Below are 22,892 nucleotides of genomic sequence, written 5' to 3' on the forward strand. Positions count from 1 at the left end.
GATTATTATTGTACAGTTACATTTGCGCATGCCTACAGCGTTAAAATTGTCCTGACAACGTTCCTGGTGGGCTGCCGAACCGAGCTGCTGTGAGGAGAATTTGACGAACAAAGTTATGTTTTTAATTTGACTAAAACAACGTTTCTGACGTAAGTAATTATTTTCAGCAGATTTATGTATTTGTGTCATGAGTCAACTGTTCATTTAGTTCATAAAAAACTGCCTGTCACCTTACAAAATAAGGTAAATAATCGGAAGACTTGACCTTTTGAATTTTCAGTTGAAACCTTTTAGCAAAAACAATGCAACACCAACAACTTGCTTGGTGGAAACTTCAACTAATACTCGCCTCATCATTAGACCGTTCGACGGCCGGACCCATTCGACCTTCATTTGATTTACTGCCCTCTGTAATTTAGTTTAAGGGAAATGATGTTAAAACTTTCATCAACAACAAACAATATTTAAGATAAAAAAAAGAGGTGAACATGACAGGTGATAAAATAAAGATTGTTTTTTTTTAAGGACCATTCAAATTGTCTTTGTTATTGTTGCAACTTTTAAGATGGAACTAGGTAGTTATTCAATGACACATGCAATGCATAGATTTCCCAATGCATTCTTAAGCTAGGTTCATACTTGCTGCAAATACCTAGCGAATTTCGACGCCCCAGGTCTGTTTTTGCAGCAAAAGTTTTGCAGGACTTGAGGTAGTTGCGATAACGTAAGTCGGGAGTAGGGTTACGTTATCGCAACTAGATTTGAGCCTCAACTCTAGTCAACTGTTGAGAATTGTTTTTTGAGAATTTGTAGCTTCAAAGTTCAATTCAAAATTCGTATCGCATTCACATTTTTATTAAAAAAAGCATGAACTGGGCTTTATTCCTGGCAGTGTTTGATATTTGACGTTCATTGGTTGGCAGGATGCCGACTTTGTACTTTTTGCTTTATGTTTATGCCTCGGCCAAGTTTGAAAGTGCCAAAATTCCAAAAACAAGGATGAACCATTGCCACTATGAACAAGGACATTTCATGGGGATGTGTGGAAGCCAATTTGCAGACTTGTATCATAGTGCTAAAACCCATTAAAAGTTGTGATACTTGACCTCAAATGTAGGCTTCCATTCACAATGGCTTCCAGCATGACCAATGATGACTTCAATTCTGATGACACAGGGGGTGGTACAGACACTGATACAGACAGTGGGAACTCCTCGTATGATGCTAACATGACATTTGGCCGGGTGATTTCGGTACATTAACTAATTTTACTGTGATTATCCACAATGTAGCTTACCATTCGTGATGGCCTCCAGTGTGACCGATGATGACTACGATTCCGATGACTCTTGTGGTAGCAGTGACACAGGGGGTGGTACAGACACTGATACAGACAGTGGTAACGACTCAGATGATGATACCCGAACCAGCGATCAGACCACGGACATTGGCAGTGATGATGAGGAGGACGAAGAGGATGATGATGAAGAGACAGGGTGCGTAAACAATCACTGATTTCTAGCTTTTCTTAAGTGACTTCCATTTACTTCAAAGTGAAAATTATATAGAACAGCAAGTGGTGCATTATTGTTACCCTTGCATAAGATGTCACACTCTCAAAAAGCACCGTCCCTGAGGCCAAAAGGAGCAGATCATTGGGCGATAGCTGTTCTTGTGCGCACATGTACAAATATGCACTTGAGGTGCGTTAAAAATGCAGAACGTGCCTCAAAACAGTACGCATCTACCGTTCCCTGCATTTTGCAGGAGTCAATTTTTTTGTGCATATTTTGTTCATAATTTTTATTCCAAAATGGAAGACATGATAGATGTGTGTGAGTGTGCTGTTACTGTGCAAGGGGTCTCAATATGAGAATTTATGAGAAGTTTCGAACACATTGTGAACATTTTGGTGCTTGTTAGGGGGAAAGGTTTCTGAAAACATTATTTATATATAATGCATTACAAATTGGTATTGGGGCCAACAGTCCTGAGAAATAGTTAAAAATCTACATGAATGTTCACAAAAGTGTAATTGTATATACACAATGAATTGTAACTACTTCAAATTATTAATTATTCAGTACATATTTGTTAAAATGATTATTTTTTAGAATTCTTGAACACCGACTTAGTACAATCTTTTTAACTGTTACTTTTAAAGGGAAAACAGTTGACATTTATCACAACGCAGCCATCTTTGTCAGATTCTCTGTATACACAAAGACACTGATAGTTCAAATTCTGAAATTATCAAAAGGGACCAGACGAGTTCCCTTCCAACATCAGTTTGATTACATTGGTCTAAATGGAAGAAAAACAAGATGGTTGCACCATGGTAAAAGTTTATTCATTGGCAGTTATAAGTAAACCACTTGCACAACGCTGGAACACCTCTCCACAACTGGCATCTGCCGTCAATTCCTTCATGTATATTTTGACTCCCAAAATTGTGACTCCCAAGTGCGCTGTGTATCAGGAAATCAATTAGTACCATGCAATGTTTAAGTTATTGCTAATGTATTACAATTGTTTTATCTGATTTAAATATATTTTTAGGGGTGATGAAGCGAACATTGTCTGGAGCGGTCCCAGGAAAAGCATTCCTATCCTGTTATTTCGGCCGGAGTGCATGTATGGTAAAGTCAAGAGGCTTTATGCAACAGGAGGTGAGTCACACCTAGTGCTTGTTTTATCAACGTCTGCCAATGAGTCATAACGGTTAGACACATTAGACCTCTCATTCTTAGGGTACATGTATGTCCAGACAGCGTGTTAGACCCGAACCGGTTTAACTGCTACAAGCGGGGGGGGGGGGGGGGAATCCACAAGACTGCAGGGCTTAAGCTAAAGACTACTTTTACTGGCCAAGACAATTTGTGAGACTGGATCCAAAATAAGAAGAAAGCTATCTACACTGTTTCACATTTTGAGGCGTTTTCCTGAACAAGCACTAAGAGAAGAGATTTACCTAATGTTTGTTATGGGTAATACTTCATTACTCAACAGAGTTGAAAGATATTAACCAAATTTAAATACAAAAATGCAGTGAGGTGTTATTATTCCAAAACACAAGACCAACGAACTTGCACAGTCGTAAGTTTATTGGTCCGATGCTAAAATCACTGGCATTGGGGCTGCGGTCCAGTGTTAGCTTCGAGCCCTACAGTGTCTGATTTTGCATTAAACAATTATATTTTGTATGACCTGTAAATCTAGTTTCAGACACTTATACTAAATGAACACATGTAAACATACAAAGTTGTGAAGCCAGTGTTTCACCCTTCATCTTATTAAAGCAATTGTAAACATGCAGTTTTGTACACAAAAGCAAGCCTGTTGTTTCATTATACACTTTTGTAAAGTCCGACAATTTGAAATGTTTCCCTTTCAGAAAAATACCACCTGGCGTACAAGCTGATGAGGACAGAGTGCAAAGTAGTGCGGCAGATTCTTCAGAAGCACGGATTTCATGACGTAAAGTTGCTTTTTCTGTAATGTTCCCACATTTCATTTGTATACGAACCTTTCACCTAATTATCTGCAAAGCTCAGTAAATGCATGCTTATTGTTTCTGAGTTTTGTTGAAGAACTTCCACAGCCACCTCTGGTACAAATAGCTGTGTGGATGAAGGGCAAAGAACAGTGTGTGTTGTTGAACATTCCTGATGCAGGAGCTCAGGTCAGCATTTTTACTGGGCCAGAATTCTTTGTACAAGACCCAATCAAACCGGGAATACCAAACTATACACAGTGAGGTAATATTATTCACTTGTAGAACATGAGACCATCAGACTTGTCTAGCGTTCCAGTGTAAATTTCCATCACTGGAGCTAAAACTGTTCATTTCAAAGTATTTTTGTTTGTTTAAATAAAACTAAGAACTATATTTCTTTTTTTCTTTTCTTTTGAGTGGAGCTCTAAGACTCCGTTATTCATCACCAGTGAAAACAAAGTACAAACATCTTCAATGGAACATTAATACATACTGTTAGATCAATACGTTAAGGATACAAGAGGCTAGTTAAAAGACAATGAACATAGGTGATATTACATATCAAACAACAAGAACATCAAAACAAGATAAAAAGCAAATTTCTAACGTAATTTCAATCATAATGTTTGTTTGATCTTGTAGGTGCATCCCAATAGTAATGACTTCAATCTAATGTGGACCGGGTCACATGTCAAGCCATACACTCTCAGAACCTTCACAGAATTCCAGAAGATCAACCATTTTCCAAGGTAATTAAAAAAAAATACATTAATGAAGTAATTCTTCAAACAAACTCTTCATGAAAAGATTTTGGTTTTAAAGGGGGGCTTTAACATTTTAAAAAGTTTTTTATACAAAACCAAATTATGCTTTGCCTCCTTAAAACTTGCAACTTTGGATCAAGGATTGGATAATTCACCAGGTGGACAAAGACATGTCAATTTTGACACATACTAAGAAGATGTTTTTGTTATTTTGTTTACAGGTCATATGAGATTACGAGAAAAGACAGGCTATATAAGAACTTCCAAAGAATGCAACAAGCAAAGGTGAGAATAAGTAACTGTTTATGGAGGTATCTTAATATATTATTGTATGTCAATTTCACTTTGCTGGTTTGTTGCTGCTTGTTTACCCTGCCATAAGTACCAGTTCATTTTTTGTGATTTTTTGTTTGTTTGTTACTCATAATTTGTAAATTCTTGTTTCATTACAGGGAAGTCGCCATTTTGATTTTCTGCCGCAGACTTTTGTAACGCCAGCCGAGTACGACGACCTAAGTAGTGAGTGATTATAACCAATACTTTTTTTTAGTAGTTTGCTCCACCACCGCCTTGTTAAAGGCAGTGGACACTATTGGTAATTACTCAAAATAATTATTAGCATAAAACTTTTCTTGGTGACGAGTAATGGGAAGAGGTTGATGGTATAAAACATTGTGAGAAACGGCTCCCTCTGAAGTGCAATAGTTTTCGAAAAAGAAGTAATTTTCCACGAGTTTGATTTTGAGACCTCAGATTTAGAACCTGAGGTCTCAAAATCAACCATCTAAGCGCACACAACTTTGTGTGACAAAGGTGTTTTTTTCTTTCATTATTATCTCGCAACGTCGATGACCGATTCAGCTAAAACTTTCACTGGTTTGTTATTTTATGTATATGATGAGATACACCAAGTGAGAAGACTGGTCTTTGACATTTACCAATAGTGTCCACTGTCTTTAAAGCACATGAACAGCATTGCTCAACCCCCAAAATGTATACTACAAGAACAAATAGATAGTTTTGCAATAACAAATACAAGAACAAATAGATTATATTTCATTTGAGAGGCATTTATGAACCACCATTGATGAACCAATGCTGTCGAGTCAATTACTCTTCAGGTCATTTTAGCTTATTAGAATAGTAGTGCCTGAGATGATCATCTAGAGAATGCATCCATCTTGTTTTTCAGGTGAAAACTAAAATTCTTTCACATTTTCAGGTAAACAATTTATTAAAGACTATGGACACTTTTGGTAACTGTCAAAAGACAGTCTTCTCACTTGGTGTATCTTAACATGCATAAAATAACCAATATGTGAAAAATGTAGCTCGATTGGTCGTCGGAGTTGCGAGATAACTATGAAAGAAAAAAAACACCCTTGTCACACGAAGTTGTGTGCTTTCATGCTTGATTCCGAGATCTCAAATTCAGAACTTGAGGTCTCGAAATCAAATTCGTCAAAAATTACTTCTTTCTCGAAAACTATACGTCAGTGAGGTTTTATGCTGATAATTATTTTGAGTAATTACCAATAGTGTCCACTGCCTTTAAAGCATTGTTAATATTATATTCACACATGGTTTGTTTTATGGTTAATTTCAATAAGACTAACACTCACTTGAACAAATTATGTTAAAATAAAATGCCAGCATTCAGATGAAAATAGTTTAATAACGCTGAAAGGTTACCCTTTCCTCAAGACAAGTTGTGTACCTGCCCTTCAATAGTTTTGATAATCCAGGTGTATACATTACTAGCCTTGCATACATAAACGTAGTTTATTTACCCAGTGTCAGCATTGTTTGTTTAAAGGCTTAGTCCTTCCCAACTGGTTCAAACCATGGACAATTGGGCACACTGTTGTTGACCCAAACCCGCAAATATTGACTCAACCACTACAAATATTTTATCAGCAAAGTGAAGTGATCCTAGTGATAAGAAACTCATTTTTGTTGTTGACACGCTTAATTGATGCCAAGTGTGGTTCATGTTGACCGAGTGGGAAACGCACTTATAGCTGGTCAGACCAATCAGTTAACACCTCCACTAAAATTTAAACGACCATAAATATTAACTACCTAGATGTAAATGATAAGTATTGGGGCCAATTTCATAGAGTTGCTTAAGCATAAAAAGTTGCTCAGCACAACAAAAATATGCTTACCAGATAAGGTTACCAGCTAAAGAAATGATTTGAAATGTACAAAATGTAACTGGTGTCCTGCTTACTTTTGTTTAGCAGAAAATTGCTAAGCATTATCCTCTGCTTAAGCAGCTCTATGAAATTGGCCCATGATTTGATTTCAGTGTTATTCACCACTAGATATACTTTTGATTTTAAATTACATTTAACAAAAATGTTCCTCAAACTAAAGCAGTGTTCATGAAGTGGCATCTATCTTAAAGCCATTGGACACTTTCGGAACAGAAAAAAAATTAAAAGTTCACAGATTTACAAATAACATACAGGGTTTACAGAAGGTAATGGTAAAAGACTTCTCTTGAAATATTATTCCATGAAATGCTTTACTTTTTGAGAACACATTTTAAAACAATATCAATTCTCGATATCGAGATTTACGGTGCGGAAACATGGGTTGGTTTTCCCGCTATTTTCTCCCAACTCGGATGACTGATTGAGCCTAAATTTTCACATGTTTGTTATTTTATATATAAGTTGTGATACACGAAGTGTGGGCCTTGGACAATACTGTTTACCGAAAGTGTCCAATGGCTTTAACCTTAACTGTCTCAAATCTTTTGATGCAAAACTGAATAATTCAGAATGATCTGCCATGTTATGTTTGGAATCACGGACAACTCGGACTTGTCTTCCATAGAGCCGAATACATAGGTAAACAATGGAAGGAGCCTGTCTATTTTTTTGTAAGCCACTTTTGTCCAATATGAAAAGGATGATGATGTTGAATAATCGGACAGTTTATTAAAGATATCTTTTTGTGATTTCCATTCCCAGCTGCACATATGAAGGAACGCGGTACATGGATCGTTAAGCCAGTAGCATCATCAAGGGGACGTGGGATCTCACTCATCAATAATGTAAGTCATCAATGCAATGCACATTCAGGCATCATGTTCTTCCTACTTTACTCTTGTTTCGGATTTGTTTGAAAATACTGTGATTAAATAACCTGAAATGTCTATTAAAGTCTACAATGCACAATGTGTACATGTTACATGTAGGTCAGCCCTTGTACTCAATAAGTTATTCCTAATCCTTTCCAAGGACCAAATATCATGTATGCACATTGTTTTGTCTTATGATTCCATATGGTAATATAATTAATGAATGATTCAATTGATCATTTGATCAATTCAATGTATATCACTTCAAGACATCACATCGGTATCAGGTTAGCGATCAGGTTGGCATAGTGGTTTCTTTCCCTGTCTTTGCTCTCTTTGGATTGGGTTTTCTTTGCAGTCGGAGGACCTTGATTTTTTCTTTGTAACCCTTGAATTTGACGAGGAGGTGTTGGGGTCGGTCTGGGGTCTTTGGACCATCTCGATGAGCTCGTTCCAGCTTGATGTTTGGCATGTTGAATAAGACAGATAACACTGCAATTCGACCGCTAGACAGTCCTTGTTCTTTTTTTGTTGAAGCCAAAATGAATCGTATGTTGTTTTGCCGACTAAAGTGTTCGAGTTTGTTGAGCTTGTCGCTGTGGTTGGAAAGTTGCTTTTCTGCATTTTCCAGTATTGGTGATAGCTTTTCCAACTTCTTGATTCTGAATTCAAGTTTGGAGATCCTGTTTGACTTGAATTCAAGAGATGTGTGGAAGCTTTCCTCTAGCTTGTCAATTCGTCGGTAGATGGTGACAGTGCTGGAGGTGACTGGTCAGATTGTTAACTCGATTTTGCCTTTCTAGTTGTCATGTTGAATATCTATTGTTTACGGCAGTAGTGGCAGTGATGAGTGGACTCGAGGATTGTTCATGGATTTGACTAGATGAAGCAGATAAAAAGGGAAAATTCAGAGAAATTGCATTTTTTGGGGGAGCACAACGAAGAAGCGTGTCCGTTGCTCACTCATCCATTCATTCTGGTCTTAGAGCTAGTTGTGCTGTTGGATGTATAATAAAATAAAACAATAAATTTATTGTACTTTTTTTATGTTTCATGTTCTTGTGACATTGTGCATGGAATCTCGGTTGCGACTGCTAAATGATGATGATGATGTTCTTGTTTGATTTTCTCTTTGCAGCCCCAACATGTACCCATGGATGGGAACCATGTAGTATCAAGATATATTAGCAATCCACTTACAATAGATGGTAAGTTGTGGGAAAATAGCCTCATAATCTAAGCTTAATTTAGTGGACAATTTATAAAAATAGCTTGGGACTGCCCTGTTCGCCAAACATTGATTTCATGGGTTCTGTCCTGCTATGGTTGCTATTGCAAAGGTCAACAATTTCAGAGTAACTTTTCTTTTCCAGTCTTGACATTCACATGCATTACACAATGTGCTATACACAGCGGTACAAAATGACCTTGTTGTATGCGCCAGAATACAATATGGTACTGTTTGTTTATTCTTAGAATAATTTTATCCTCCAAGTCCAATCCATTGACAAAGATGCAGTGGAGAGAATATTTCCGTTCAGTTAAAGATACAACATGTAGGATTTGAAACTTTGCATGGTGGAAGAATAACTAGGAGAGGTTTGTGGTAACAACATGTGAATATCTCTTTTTGTGTAGTGTTGGTTGTCACGGGTTCTTTTCAAAATCAACACTACTCAAAAGAGATATTCATGGTGTTGCCGCAAACCTCTCTCTTATAAGAAACAATATGTTCCTTTTCAACTCGGTTTCTCCTCATTGAATGGAACATTCAATGTTTCAACTAAAGAAAATGCTCTCTCCCTTAAAGACACTAGACACTTTTGGTAATTGTGAAGACTAGCCTTCACAGTTGGTGTATCTCAACATATGCATAAAATAAAAAACCTGTGAAAATTTGAGCTCAATCGGTCATCAAAGTTGGGAGATAATAATGAAAGACAAAATGCCCTTGTCACACGGAGTTGTGCACTTTCAGATGCTTGATTTTGAGACCTCAAATTCAAAATCTGAGGTCTCAAAATCAAATTCGATGAAAATTACTTCTTTCTTGAAAACTATGTCACTTCAGAGGGAGCCGTTTCTCACAATGTTTTATACTATCAACCTCTCCCCATTACTCGTGACAAGGAAGGTTTTGTGCTTATAATTATTTAGAGTAATTACTAATAGTGTCCACTGCCTTTAAACTAATAAATATTTATTATTTGTATATCATTTGCCATTGTGATTTGAATCAATGAAAGGTAATCTTTATGTAAAAGGTCACATTTTTCCTTTTGTCTTGCAGGTTTTAAGTTTGACTGTAGATTGTATGTAGCTGTTACCTCATTTGATCCACTCAGGGCATATTTATACGAAGAAGGACTTGCAAGGTATGTCTGATACATTCATGAAAGTATTCATGGTTCCATGTATAAATTGATTTCTTTGGTTTTTGGAACAATTTGATTGTTTTAATACTATAAAAATTATAGATATACACAATAAAACTAACATGTGAAAATTTCAATTGAAAAGGTAGTCATGCTTTTGAGATATCGCTGGAAAATCGGGAGTGATTATGTCCGCGCGGGAAGAATAATCCATTATTGGAACACACAATCTGAGAAACGTTACTGTCAGTAATGCTTATCAGATTCAAGTTTTGGGGGTTAAAAACTTTCATATTTTTTCCATAACGACATTGCTTCAAAGTGAAATTGTTCTAAAAAATGCTTTATACTATCGAAAGCCCCTGTACTTCAAACCAAGTAAGTTTTTGTTGCCATTAAATTTAAGAGTGATTACCATACTTATACCTTCCATGGGAGCATTCCTATCGGGTGTATATATCAAAGTAACATGGTCATGTTTCATTATCTGATTCTTTGTTTTCTCTTTTTGCTTACCTTTTTTTTTATTTGTTTGACAGATTTGCCACAGTCCAATACAACCACACCAATAAGACAATCAAGAACGTCATGATGCATCTGACTAACTACAGCCTGAACAAACGGAGCAACGATTACGTCAGGTGAGTCTCATTGCTCTCAGTGAGGTCGCTCAGAAACAGTTCTAGAGTCAGTTTTAAGCAGTTTTAACTCATTCAGTTTTGACTTTGTTTTTCTGAACGCTTCTAAAACTTTAACAAATTGAGTTCAAACTGTATTGTTAAATTGGATTGAGAGGGTGGTTTAACACTAAACCACCTCGGTTTTATCTTTTAATACATTTAGCACGTTTTTTGGGGACAGAATGAAACAACCACATCCAGTTTTAAGTCCTCACAGATGACCAGTGACCCAGGATAATAAATTGTGAAGGCCAGCATCTTTTGTACTCTTGCTTTTGTTTTTATGATCTGTTTTGCTCTGTATGTGTATAAACCTAAGAGTAATAATATTCTGAAATGCTGCTGATTTGTTTGTGTTTACCAGATGCAATGATAACAACATTGAAGATTACGGCAATAAGTGGAGTTTTGGTGCGATGATCAGATACCTCAAGAAGAAAGGCAAAGATGTCAAAGGTCAGTATATCCAAGAAACTGCTTGACGATTCTTTGGAGTGACGATTGTATTCCCAGGGTTTACAAAATGTCTGATTTTTGTTCAACAACCGAAAGAGTTTTGAGGAACTGATAAGAGTGGTCTTGATCACAATCTTTTTTTGAGATCTATTGTGAGAATATTTTATTGCTTAGTCAAATTTAGGTCTTGAAATTGAACCAAATTAATCTTACTTGTATGCTCTGGAGCATTCTGCAGAAGACGACTAAAGTATAAAATCAAAACTTTTAGTATGTTTCTCAGAGCCACCAAAATACTCAAGTCAATGAGATCTTATAGCATATGGTGTTACCACAAGTTTATTTCAATTATTCCAGGCCTTAAACTTCCTTCTTGGCGGGGGAACAGAAATTTTCCTAAAGTAAGGGATAATTCTATGTGGAAAATTTAAACTTGTATTGGAACTTTCAAAGGGCACCACAGCAAAAGCACAGGGCACCCTGGTAATTGCTGAGGTTCCTGTTGGTTAATTCAAGGCCTGTTATTCATTTAATGCATTTAATACTTTCTGTTCAGGTATGCTGAGTCGTATCGAGGACGTAATTAACAAGACGCTACTCTGTGCTGAGCTCCCAGTCGCCACAGCTTGTAAGATGTTCATGCCACATCGCGGAAACTGCTTCGGTAAATGGTGTCTTTGTTTTGTTGATAGCATAGATGCCCCAAAACAGGGTCTGGCCCCAATTTCATAGAGCTGCTTTAAGCAGGAAATATTCCTTAACAATTTTTCGCTCAGCAGAAATGAGCAGGATACCAGTCACAAATTTTACATGTGACATGGTATTTTGGCTGGTAGCCTTACTCTGGTAAGAGTTTTTGTGCCTAAGCAGCTCTGTGAAATTGGGCCCTGGTCACTCAATGAAAGAAAGAATAAGAGTTTTGAAAATATTGTCCACTTATTTAGAATGATCTTTTGCAAATGAGTCATTTAATAATGATAATGATCATACTTTCCCCCAGCAAAATTCACAGCATGTAAATTCATTCTCATTTTTCAAACCTAATTGGCAGGAATGTAGTTTTCCTAAAGAGTTGAGTGCATGGCAAGTCATAAGCAAATAATGACATAGATAAATATAGTAACATAGAAGGATACTAAGCACAAGTTTGAGTTAATGTGTTATGGTATACTTCTGGACAACATAGGTCTTATATTTCAATGAACAAATATCGGCGTCACGTTAGCCTAAAGGCCGGCCGGTTTATAGTTGGTCCCGCGGTGGTCGCCCAATGAAAATCTTGAAACTCGGTCATAAAAAACACAGTTTATAGTCCATCTATAATTATTTAACATCTATTCCAACAGTTTATAGTCATCGCTGAGGCCTATAAACTTTTTAGGATTGCACGTCAAGATTTCCATCTTGCGACCGACTATTAACCGGCCCTACCTGTGACAGATACCAATGCTTTATAAATGTTCATCATAATTGCACGCCCCCCCCCATACCAATTTTTTTCACTCTGTAAAACACACCGTCGACATACCCTGTGAGTTCAAATATATTTACATATATATATTGCCTCTGACAAAGGTCTGACTTCGCAGCCAAAGGCCGAATTGCTGGATTTTGTATATATATATAATAATAGGACAATAATGGGTGGCATGGTTGGCTTGTGCGTAAAGCGCTCGCCTCTCACCAAGGTGACCCCGGTTCGATTCCCGGTCGGGGCCATATGTGAGTTGAGTTGTGCGTTGGTTCTCTGCTGTGCCACGAGGGTTTTCCAGACTATCCGGTTTTCCTCCCTCAGGAAAAAATCAAACACTTTCGATCTTGGCTGTGCTCCGTGGTCATAATGGGTTGATGTGGCTGGCAGCTGAATGCGCCCTTGCATGCCAGCTTCTCGAACACGTTGTAGCCGCGTCCTTCGCAATTCAGCTCTTAGCTGCGAGTAAGGATGATTAGCCCCCCCCAAATTATTATTATTATTATTATTATTATTATAAATGGAAAGCAGATTACCTCGAAGACCTTTACAGTTCCAGCCAGTTTTTCCCAAAGTGGTACTCTTTGTGATAGTAAACTCCCATGTGATGTAGTCTTCCTGTATGTGTTATTTCATTTTGTTTTAATTTCCAGAGTTATATGGCTTTGACATTCTCCTTGATGAGAATTTGAAACCTTGGGTTCTTGAGGTCAACCTTTCTCCTTCCCTTGCATGGTGAGTGTCTCATCCCAACAACTTTATCAAATTCTAGGATGGAGAAGGGCATGAGTCTTTGTTTATGTATTACCCTTTCCTAAATAAAATAAGTTGTCTGTATAGATTTTAGACCTCTCCTGTATTTATGTATTAATTTGAAGTAATCTCCTGCATGTTGTGGTTGAGTTTGTGATCAGAAAAAGTGCAATGACTGAATGTCCATTTGATATATTTAGGCATGCAACTTTTCAGCTCATCTGGGCTACTTTTTCATTGCTCAGCTTACTTACAAATTCTGCGCTTACGATGGTATATGTAAATTGTTTTTTTTTTGCTAGTCACCGTATTTTGGTAAGCACAATTCTGTTTTGTTCAGCTCCTTTTTGTGCTTTAAAAGCAGCTCTATGTAATTGGGCCCTGCCCTGGTATTGTCAAATGTTAAGAGATGGTTTATGAAATGCTTTTCCACATCGGTGTGGATTGGAATTTGTTGATGAATTTGTCTTTTTTGTTTTCCCAAACAGCGATGCACCAATTGACATGAAGATCAAATCCAACATGGTGGCTGATCTATTCAGCCTTACTGGTGAGTTGCACTACTAAAACGAGGTTGTAAATCTATAAGTTGTCCTTAAAGACGATGGGTACTATTGGTAATTGTCGAAGCCCTCACGAGTTGCATTGAGCTAGGTTTCCTTTAATGTCTTTTGCAAGAAAATGTCAGTAATTTTATCTTACTTAGCTTTTACATGTCCTTCAAAGACTAAGGTCTTCTCAGAAGTAAGTTTTTCTGTCATACAAAATGCTTTTGGCCGATGAAGTGGATGATTATGGGAAAGCTCCTGTAAAGAAAGAGGCTAAAATGAAACATCCTTCTCATCTGACAACTCACATCTGTTATCTCCATGTAATTCACAAACAAGTACGGCTGCTGACTGCCCTCTTGAGGGAGTTTACCTTAAGTTTAATGACCCAATTAATTCAATGTCAACACACCTCTTGAAAAGGATGTATAGGTTCTGAGTTTTTGTTGCAAACATCTTCAATGGAGCTATCTTGAATGCCCATGAGACGCAATGATTTACCAGCAGGATTAATACTGATTGATACATGTAATGATGATGATGCAGGTTTCATAGCTCAGGATCCAATGATGCGTCGTGTTCAGCAGAGTAAACGCAATCAAGATCTAGCAGCAACAAACACACTCAGGCAACAAGTAAGTCACTAGGATTGTCATGAAGGACTTCTGTCGGTACCATTGATATTTCATTTCACTTAGAACCATTATATGGCCCTTTCCGAAACCACTGTTTTGGTTTTAGATGCTGACTTGGCTTCATCAGTCGTTTTGGAGACTTGCCACTTTTGGCACGGGACTTCCAAAAGGCGAGGGGAGACTAAGCCAAAGCCTCAGCCATGGTTTCGTTAAGGCCTGTGTGTCATGAACCATTTCAAGTAGTGTGCATATTAGGTTATTCAAAACTAGTATCAAGGACATTCATTCAAGCCTTTCCCAATTCACAGTCAATCACAGGCACATTAAATGGCAGAGAAAATGTTTCCATGCGTATGTTAGCATGATCGGTATAGTTGCATAATGTATTCATTGTGTGAATATGAATTAGAAAGCTCTACAAACCAATGCTCATTTTCATGCTCCTTCGCTGCGCTCATACGCATGAAAAACAGTGCGCTCATACGCATGAAAACAGTTTCAATTTATTTTAGGACACACAATAAAACACAGAATTTCAGAATTGATTAAATCGTGGGATCGTGCCGTTGTTAAACTGTTATCGAAATACACCAATAACACTATAGCAGAGTATAAGTCATGTGACGCATACGGCGGGTACTCCTGTGTGTCATTCAAACTACAAAAACGACATTTATGCTTGGCAGAAAGTCAAGATAAGACTATGCATGGCGGAAAAAAATAATTAAGTAAGGTTTGCATCTCAAAGAAGACGGTCAGAGTACACTGATTGAAACATCGAGCATCAACCCTTCTCATAGCCACCACTAATCACAAAACAGATGTTACATGGTGTCACCGCAAACCTTACCTAGCAGAAATTTTTCAGCAATATTTTCTGGTTAGTATCGCCATCACACCGAACTCGTAGTGAGAACCAGTTTGGTGTGATGGGGGTATAAAACAGCTCTTTGAAATTGGGTCCTTGGTGTGAATTATGATGTGCAGTGTTTTTTGTCCATCTCATATCTACATGTATTACTCTTTTTTTTCCTTCCATATTTTCTTTTCTGTACTCTCATCTTTCATCTCATCTGCTGTGTTGAATGCACACCACCCACTCCATCTATCACCAATGTGTGTTCAAACCTCTTTACCACTGTGTGTGCTTTATCCAATGGGTGACATGTATGCAGAGGGCACGTATAGGCGCCCAGTTCTTGGTAAGTTGTTGCTGTGGGTTTTTGAGTTGAGGTGATAAAAGGTCATTGCCTTCTTTTTTTATAGCTCCATCGGGGGGAAAAAGGTAATATTCAAGCAGGAGGGGACAACCTAAGATAGGTTGGCAGCCATTTTGTTCATAAGCTGAGTGGCGCTGTAGGGCATTTCCCAGCAGGCAATTTCGTAATTGGAATACAAAATCTGAGAAGTGTATCTGACAGTAACTTTTTTAGATTCAAATTTTGGGATAAAAACTGATGTAGTTTTCCATAACCACATTACCTCGTAGTGAAAAGATTCTCAAATTGTTACTATTTTAAGAGTGGTTTCCAAGCGTAAAGCTTTCCTTTAATGGTATTTTAGCCTGGCATTTTAGCCTGGCATTTTATCAAACTTAATTTTGTGTTTCCTTACTCAGCGTCAAAGACCTCAATCTGCTGGTGTCTCCAGCCGTCCAGTCTCGGCCAAGAAATCCAAAGATGCTTCTTCATCGGACAAGATGTTAACCGCTGAGGAGAGGAGGGTGGTTACTGAGAGCAAGGATGAGTACCAGCGAAGAGGAGGATGGCTTAGGATCTTCCCTTCTCCGCTATCTTGGGACAAGTACAAGTGAGTGTTGGCTCCTATCTTCGCAGGCAATGATACTTCACGGAGGCAGCGTAGGCGATTGTCTCTATGCCCCCTGATCATAGCCTTGGTGCCCTTGAAATGATCCAGTCGAAATTGACAACTTCCTCAAAGGGTGCCCTTTACCAAGGAGAAAATGCCTTGGTGCTCTTACCCTTTTAAAAAACGAAGCATACAGGCCTATTTTGGCATTTTGTACATGTAACCTGCCAGCCAACTTATGCCTCCACCAGGGCCCAATTTCATTAAGCTGTCAAGCAAAAAATACTGGTTGACAAATTTCTTTGCTAAACAAAAATTGATTGGGACACCAGTGTATACCAGTGTCATTTTGGCTGTAACGGGTTCCTTCTAAGCATTTGTCTGTTGCTTAGCAAGTTTTTGTTGTGCTTGCAGGCTTTAATTGGGTTCAGTACCCAATTTCATAGGGCTACTTGAACACAAAAAGTAGCTCTGCACAACCAAATTATGCTTACCAGAATAAGGGTACCAGCCAAACCACTATTTCAGGTGTACACTTTTTAACTGGTATCTAGCTCATTTCTGCTAAGCAGAAATTTTGTATGCAGCATTCTGGTTAAGCAGCTCTATGAAAATTGAGCCCAAGCTTGTATCCCTTGTCTTCCTCGGGACCTGTCTCCTGTATCCTTCTGACTGAATTATTAATTTTTTGATTGAAGGAATTTCTTGGAGAGTCGAACTAACATGAACCAGATACTGCACAGCAAGGTGTATCCAGACAAGTGAGTATATTGTCATGTAAAGGACATGACATGTAAGATACCATAGTGTGGTATACCAGCTGAGTCAAATCAAACTTAGATGGGATCTGCGAACTGTATTGTACATGAGGAGTGAGAGATTTTGGAGTTTGGGCATCAAATGCATTTGTATATGTTGCAGCATATTACACATACTAATTGTTGCCAGGTCTAGAATTTCAACTTGAGAGAAAGCAAGGCCAGTTTCATTTTGCAAAGAGCACTTCCATTGTAAAATAATCAAGGCCACAACCCCAAGGCAACGGTAGCTGTGGCGTTTGTGTAATTCCAGGCCTGAGTCGTGCTTTTATGTAATTACCACAGAGCGAGACTGTAGGTCATGATCTGGAGTTTTCAGGTCTCCTATGCCAACTTTGTAGTCTCAATTTCATTCACGTTTTACCTATAGAGTTATATATAAGAACTAGAGGGCGCACTGGTGATGCTTCTTGCACAAATGCGACGAGACTGCAAGGAGACACGTGCCAACTTACTTGCGCATTGAATATGAAGTACACGTTGGAGTTTGTGTTTATTGAACGCTGACGCAGTACTGTTTTGTCAACTTACAAAATGGCCGCACAAACACACACTAGGCTATGCATGTTTGTTCAACTTAGAAAATGGCTGCCTGCGCGCATGCCTGGCGCGTATATAGGCCAGTGCGCCCTCTAGTTCTTATATATAACTCTATGGGTTTACCCCTCTGGACTCAAAGGCCTTTTCATTGGTGTTTGGGACCTTGGCTATTAACACTGTTATTATGATCCATGGAGAAGTACCTTGCATTTTTGGGCATTTAGTTGGGAATGGGTAGTTTAGTACAGCGCTTTGTCTGAAACAAGTTGTCCTAACAACTGGTGCCATTTACAAAGTAACACTTTCATTTCACCCATCCGTGTGTGGTAGAAAGATGCATACATTTAAATTTTAACACATTTTGGGAGCATACAAGTCAAGTGTAAAATTGCCAGATGAGGTATTTTACCTCGAGTCGAGTTGCTAGTAGGGCTAGTTTATAACTTGTAACCTTTAATATCCCATAGTAATAATGCCTGGCATTGCTCAGATTACCATAACAAACAATAATATTGTTGTTTTAAACCCTCCAAAATAATTCTAAAAACCATATTGACTTGAGGAAGCAGAGACAAGTGTGTAGTGTGTGTATTTTTTTTTCCTTCAAAGAATTGTTGGTGATACTCTCTTTTCAGTTTATGTGATTTATCATCAGGCACAAGTTTGTTCAATAGGTCAAAGTAAGTCGCTACCCCTCGTTTAACCATTTTTTTTACCCCATCGTCATCTGTGTTTGTCCTGCATGGGATCTTGTTACCCGATCAACTAAAAGACTAAAAAAATCATAAAATTTCATTTTCTAACAAGATTGATTATTATTAACATTGCATGCCATGTTCATAATTGTTGTTTTCTTGTGACGAGTCCATTCGGTTGATTTGCAGGCCTGATACTTTCTGGAGCCAATTGCCATTTGTTAATTGCCTTGGTGCCCTTTGAAATTTTCCTCAAAGAGTACCCTTTATTAAAGACCCTGGACACTATTGGTGATTGTCAAAGACCAGTCTTTCCACTTAGTGTATCTAAACATATGCATAAAATAACAAATCTGTGTTTAAATTTGAAATCAATTGGTCGTCGAAGTTGCAAGATAATAATGAATGAATAAACACATTGTCACACAAAGTTGTGTGCTTTCAGATGCTTGATTTCGAGACCTCAAATTCTAAATCTGAGGTCTCGAAATCAAATTCGCGGAAAATTTCTTCTTTCTCGAAAACTACACCACCTCAGAGGGAGCCGTTTCTCACAATGTTTTATACTATCAACAGCTCCCCATTGCTCGTTAGCAAGTAAGGTCTTTTGCTAATAATTATGTTGAGTAATTAACAATAGTGTCCACTGCCTTTAAAGGAGAAATGCCCTTCCATCAAAGAAGTATCAGGCCTATGCCCAATTTTATAGAGCTGCTTAAATTAAACATAATTATGCTTACCGGAAAAAGGTTACCAGCTAAAATACCACGTCACATATACCAATTATGTCACTGGTATCCTTCATGTTTTTGCTTAGCAGAATATTGTTAAGCATCATTCACTGCTTAAGCAGCTCTATGAAATTTGGCCATGGTAATACGTACTCGGGTGCAAGGCCAAGTATTGCTTTTATTTTTTGAGATAATGGGTGCAGGATAATTAATTGTTTTGTTTTTTGAGGTTTTGATTTATTCTTAGCACAGTTTGGTCAGGCGTGAAACTTATCAGCTGATCTGGATTTAGTGTCATCGTGCTGCTTCCCTCAAAATTCTCTGCTTATGGCCAGGGCTATAGCCAGCTTTGTCGTGCCAGATCATGTTTTGCTTATAAACATTGAAATGGACCGACCCATTTTCCTGGCATGCTTTTTGTTTGAGTTTCTCATCTATATGTAAAATGATTTTTTTTCCCTTCTTTTTTTCTCTCATATCATTTTATAAAAAGTGTGATGTTCTTTTCTAGTTTGTATTAACAAAAACAATACAAGCTGCTGAAACTTGAAACTCACTTTTAATCCAAGTAAAGCTCCAGATTTCTTATTTTTGTATAATCATTTCATGAGAGTATATCATAATTTTGTGAAGGAATACGACACAATTTGCTTTGAATTGATGAGTTCAGAGTGTGTCATTTGTTTCCAATGGAGGGTTTCTCTGGTAAATTGTACACAGTTCTACAAGTCCTCTTTATTGCATGCATTTATGGATGACTCTTCTTGCTTTATGTTTGTAGAGATCTGATCTTGCTTGTGCTGTTTATATATCTGACCCCCCCCCCCAAAAAAAAAAAAAATAATAATAATAATAATATTAATAATAATATTGAGGAAAGGGGACTGTGTCTGTTTTGGGGTGTTTTCGTTGTTGCTTCTTTATTTGTTTATTTATCAGGTAAAAACAGGGAAACTGACTGAATGAATTTTAGTGCACCTTTTGATTAAACAAAGACAAATTTACTAGAATGGGATTTGAACTTGGGACCTCTTGCCATCACTTAACCAACTGAGCTATATAGGCTTAATATTGTTGGTCTCCCTATTTTGTTGTGGAAACTGCCATTTCTTTTGTTAATGTTCTGTTTATCAGCATTTGTTGTTTATGTTTGTTACATGTGTCTCACAAAACACAGAAGTGAATTCTCCTATTTTTTTTCAAACATACAAAATCAGCTCGTTTAGGCTGAAGCTGTTTCTATCAAGTCTTTTCACAAAATCAGTTTGATTAGAGACATACTCGTAATTGTCAAACTTTTCCCCAAATCTTTGTCTCCAGGAAAGTGGCCAATTCCGTAATGCAGGAATTAGGGGACAGGGAGCTTGAGGAACATCTTGGCCAGTTTATGCGGAAGCTCATCACCTCAGAGAATAACTCGGGACGAAAACAAGCCCGAAGCAAGGTCCGGCAATGCTTCCCGGGCATAAAGAGAATGTTCAGTGGTAAGTGTTTCCCCCTCTGCATTTGCCAGAAGTATTGGAGAGGATCTGTGTTTAGTGAGAGCTCGGCAGTGGTTATTTTTTACCATGCCAAATCATATAATAATTCTAATGTAGGTAATTACGTTGGGTTCGAAGTTTTAAAATTGATAATTGTTGTTCTTGTTAGATTTTATCTGCTTGTCAAAGTTAAATAATTTTTACTTTTCACTTTATTGAAGCACCTCCAGCTATATAAATGCATGTTATTATTATTATTATTATTATTATTATTATTAATGAGTTATTTTGGTTTTTACATGTATTCTATACTACTGTTTTATTGTGCAGATACAACATCCATTCACACATTGATTTAGCCACATAATTCTCATAAGGAGGTATCAATCACTTGGACAACCCATGTTCCGTTTATAACAAATTAAGATTTGTATTTTTTGAGAAAGTTTATATATACAGCACAACTTTCATCATTCATTTTGACAACATTGCTACATAATCTACATGTAGGATTTCTGTGTCCAGCAGAGGCAGCCTGCCGAGAAGTCATCTTATGAAGTTGACGCGTATTCCTCAACTATTTTTCTTAATTTATCCAGCGGGTGTAATGAGAAGTGCCGCTAAAACAGACAATCAAGACAGAGAACCGCTGGCCCAGGGCAAACTAGAAAACAACACAACGTCTGGTACCCAGGCTTCTAAAACCTCATCAGTCCAGACATCTAAACAGGGCTCCTCCTCCATCGCCTCAAGCCAGACCTCATATGCCAGTGGGAGCAGCAAGGCGGGGGCGAACCCATCTGGGAAGCCACCCATCGTACCGGCCTCAACAAGCAGCAAAGACAACAAGGGGGCCAGAATGGTGCTGGAGGTACAGAAGCAGCCGTCGCCGAAGGAGATAAGGGAATCAATCAATGTACCTGAGATCATGAACAGTGGTGGAGACATTTCGTGAGTGTTTTTTTTTCTGAAGGCATAATTTTTGATGGAGAGAACTGCCTCAATGCCCACTGGTCATTGTCTTGGTGCCCCAGTTTGTATATAACTAGTTAGTCTTTAAGTGAGACTACAATCTTCCTTGTTTTATCTATCAGATTAACACAGCTTTCTTTTATTTTGGCGCTCCTTGAAATTTTTCTATACAGTGCTATGCTATACAGTTGCCCTTACAGTTACACATACTTTGCTCTTACAATAGTGAATTATCAGACCTTATGTAGGTTTGTTGATAAAAACTTCATGTTGAGTCAAGCTTATCCTTTGTTTCACTGTTATGTAGTAACCTGGTGGTTTTTCTTTTCTTTTTGTTCAGTAAATTACAAGCCAGACAAGCATTTGCAACATACCTCCTTCGTGTTCAGCAGAGACTACTGGAGGAAACGAGTAAACCACCAGAGCTAGTGGAAGAATCACCTGAGAATGATGAACAAATGGTAGGAGACAGTGCATCTCAAAATCAGTGTTTATTTTTTACAAGTCTTGATTTTATTCGGTAATTAACACCCCGTTTCAGACAGGCGCTCCAGAGTCGCGCCGAAACAAATTCTGAATTAAGTATATGAAAAGTTTGACGTCTGAAACAGTAAGGAGCGACTGGACGCGCTAGAAGTCGAAAGATTGACTGCTGCAGACGTTCGGAACGACTCTAAAACGCGCCTTGGTTTCAGACGTCGATATTGTCACAATATCATGTAAATGTTGTGTTAAGTTCGCCTGTCTGAACCAAAATTTGTTTGTGTCAACCTAGAGTCACTCTTAATCTATTTGGTTCGGCTCGACTCTGGCGCCCTTGTCTGAAACGGATGTTAGATACAATATGAAACATGCCATGTAGTATCTTGTAGTATCTTGCCTGCCAGGAAATACCCTGAAATACACAAGGTTAATTTTGATTGTATACAAGAGGACATGGTCTATAGGATGCAAGGTGAAGAGGTCTGTAGGATACAGTGACAAGGATTGCCGTTCACAGTGATCTTATGCAGGATTTGAAACTTTGCATGGTGGGAGTATAATTAGGTCAGGTATGCAGTAGGACCATGTGAAAATCTCTTTTGAGTAGTGGTGGTTGTGAAAAGAACCTGTGGTTGACAACTCAACATTTTAGTCAGTATGCTCTGATTGCTTCTCAGAGCAAACTGATCAAAATCGAGTTGTCAACCGCCGGTTCTTTTCAGAACCAACACAACTCAAAAGAGATTTACACATGGTGCTATTGCAAACCATTGCTTACTTCAATGGTCTTGCCCAAGTTACGTCAGACATTGTATTGATTAGTTTTTGGAAACTCCTCCCATCAGGATTTGGTGCTGCGATTCTTGAAGAGAGCAGCCAGCAACCTGCAGCAGCCGTTCAAAGTGATAGTGCCAAGCCGTAAACTACCGCCCCACGATAGGAGGAGAATCTTAGCCAAGCAGCTTGCTGATTTTGTTCATATTTACAATAAGGTATGTTAGATTTAACAGATAGAAATATGCATCGGGGATAAAGAATACTAATTTTGGTTTTTACCCATATACACCAATGTGTGTTAGCACTGTATACTTAGA

General features: G+C 38.0%; 1 protein-coding gene across 5 annotated transcripts in view; it reads left to right on the forward strand.

Moving 5' to 3' along the window:
• Positions 1-58: 58 nt before the first annotated feature.
• Positions 59-22,892, forward strand: part of LOC139946899 (tubulin polyglutamylase TTLL5-like) — an 84,180-nt gene continuing 61,346 nt past the window's right edge. For 3 of the 5 annotated variants that reach the window (XM_071944675.1, XM_071944706.1, XM_071944684.1), the window contains exons 1-24: positions 59-149; positions 1,293-1,496; positions 2,560-2,669; positions 3,395-3,477; positions 4,139-4,245; positions 4,482-4,545; positions 4,713-4,779; positions 7,242-7,324; positions 8,490-8,559; positions 9,642-9,726; positions 10,266-10,367; positions 10,771-10,862; positions 11,419-11,526; positions 12,987-13,068; positions 13,575-13,636; positions 14,181-14,269; positions 15,445-15,471; positions 15,888-16,078; positions 16,777-16,839; positions 18,072-18,116; positions 20,183-20,346; positions 20,943-21,294; positions 21,656-21,776; positions 22,644-22,790. In XM_071944675.1, coding sequence (XP_071800776.1) covers positions 1,306-1,496; positions 2,560-2,669; positions 3,395-3,477; positions 4,139-4,245; positions 4,482-4,545; positions 4,713-4,779; positions 7,242-7,324; positions 8,490-8,559; positions 9,642-9,726; positions 10,266-10,367; positions 10,771-10,862; positions 11,419-11,526; positions 12,987-13,068; positions 13,575-13,636; positions 14,181-14,269; positions 15,445-15,471; positions 15,888-16,078; positions 16,777-16,839; positions 18,072-18,116; positions 20,183-20,346; positions 20,943-21,294; positions 21,656-21,776; positions 22,644-22,790 — 2,505 coding nt within the window. In that variant the 5' untranslated portion in view covers positions 59-149; positions 1,293-1,305. The remainder of the gene's footprint in view (positions 150-1,292; positions 1,497-2,559; positions 2,670-3,394; positions 3,478-4,138; positions 4,246-4,481; positions 4,546-4,712; positions 4,780-7,241; positions 7,325-8,489; positions 8,560-9,641; positions 9,727-10,265; positions 10,368-10,770; positions 10,863-11,418; positions 11,527-12,986; positions 13,069-13,574; positions 13,637-14,180; positions 14,270-15,444; positions 15,472-15,887; positions 16,079-16,776; positions 16,840-18,071; positions 18,117-20,182; positions 20,347-20,942; positions 21,295-21,655; positions 21,777-22,643; positions 22,791-22,892) is intronic. The other 2 variants (XM_071944699.1, XM_071944691.1) reach the window with 2 other exon arrangements.

The sequence above is a fragment of the Asterias amurensis genome, chromosome 1 (genome assembly GCF_032118995.1).
Source record: "Asterias amurensis chromosome 1, ASM3211899v1".
Taxonomy (NCBI): Eukaryota; Metazoa; Echinodermata; class Asteroidea; order Forcipulatida; family Asteriidae; genus Asterias; species Asterias amurensis.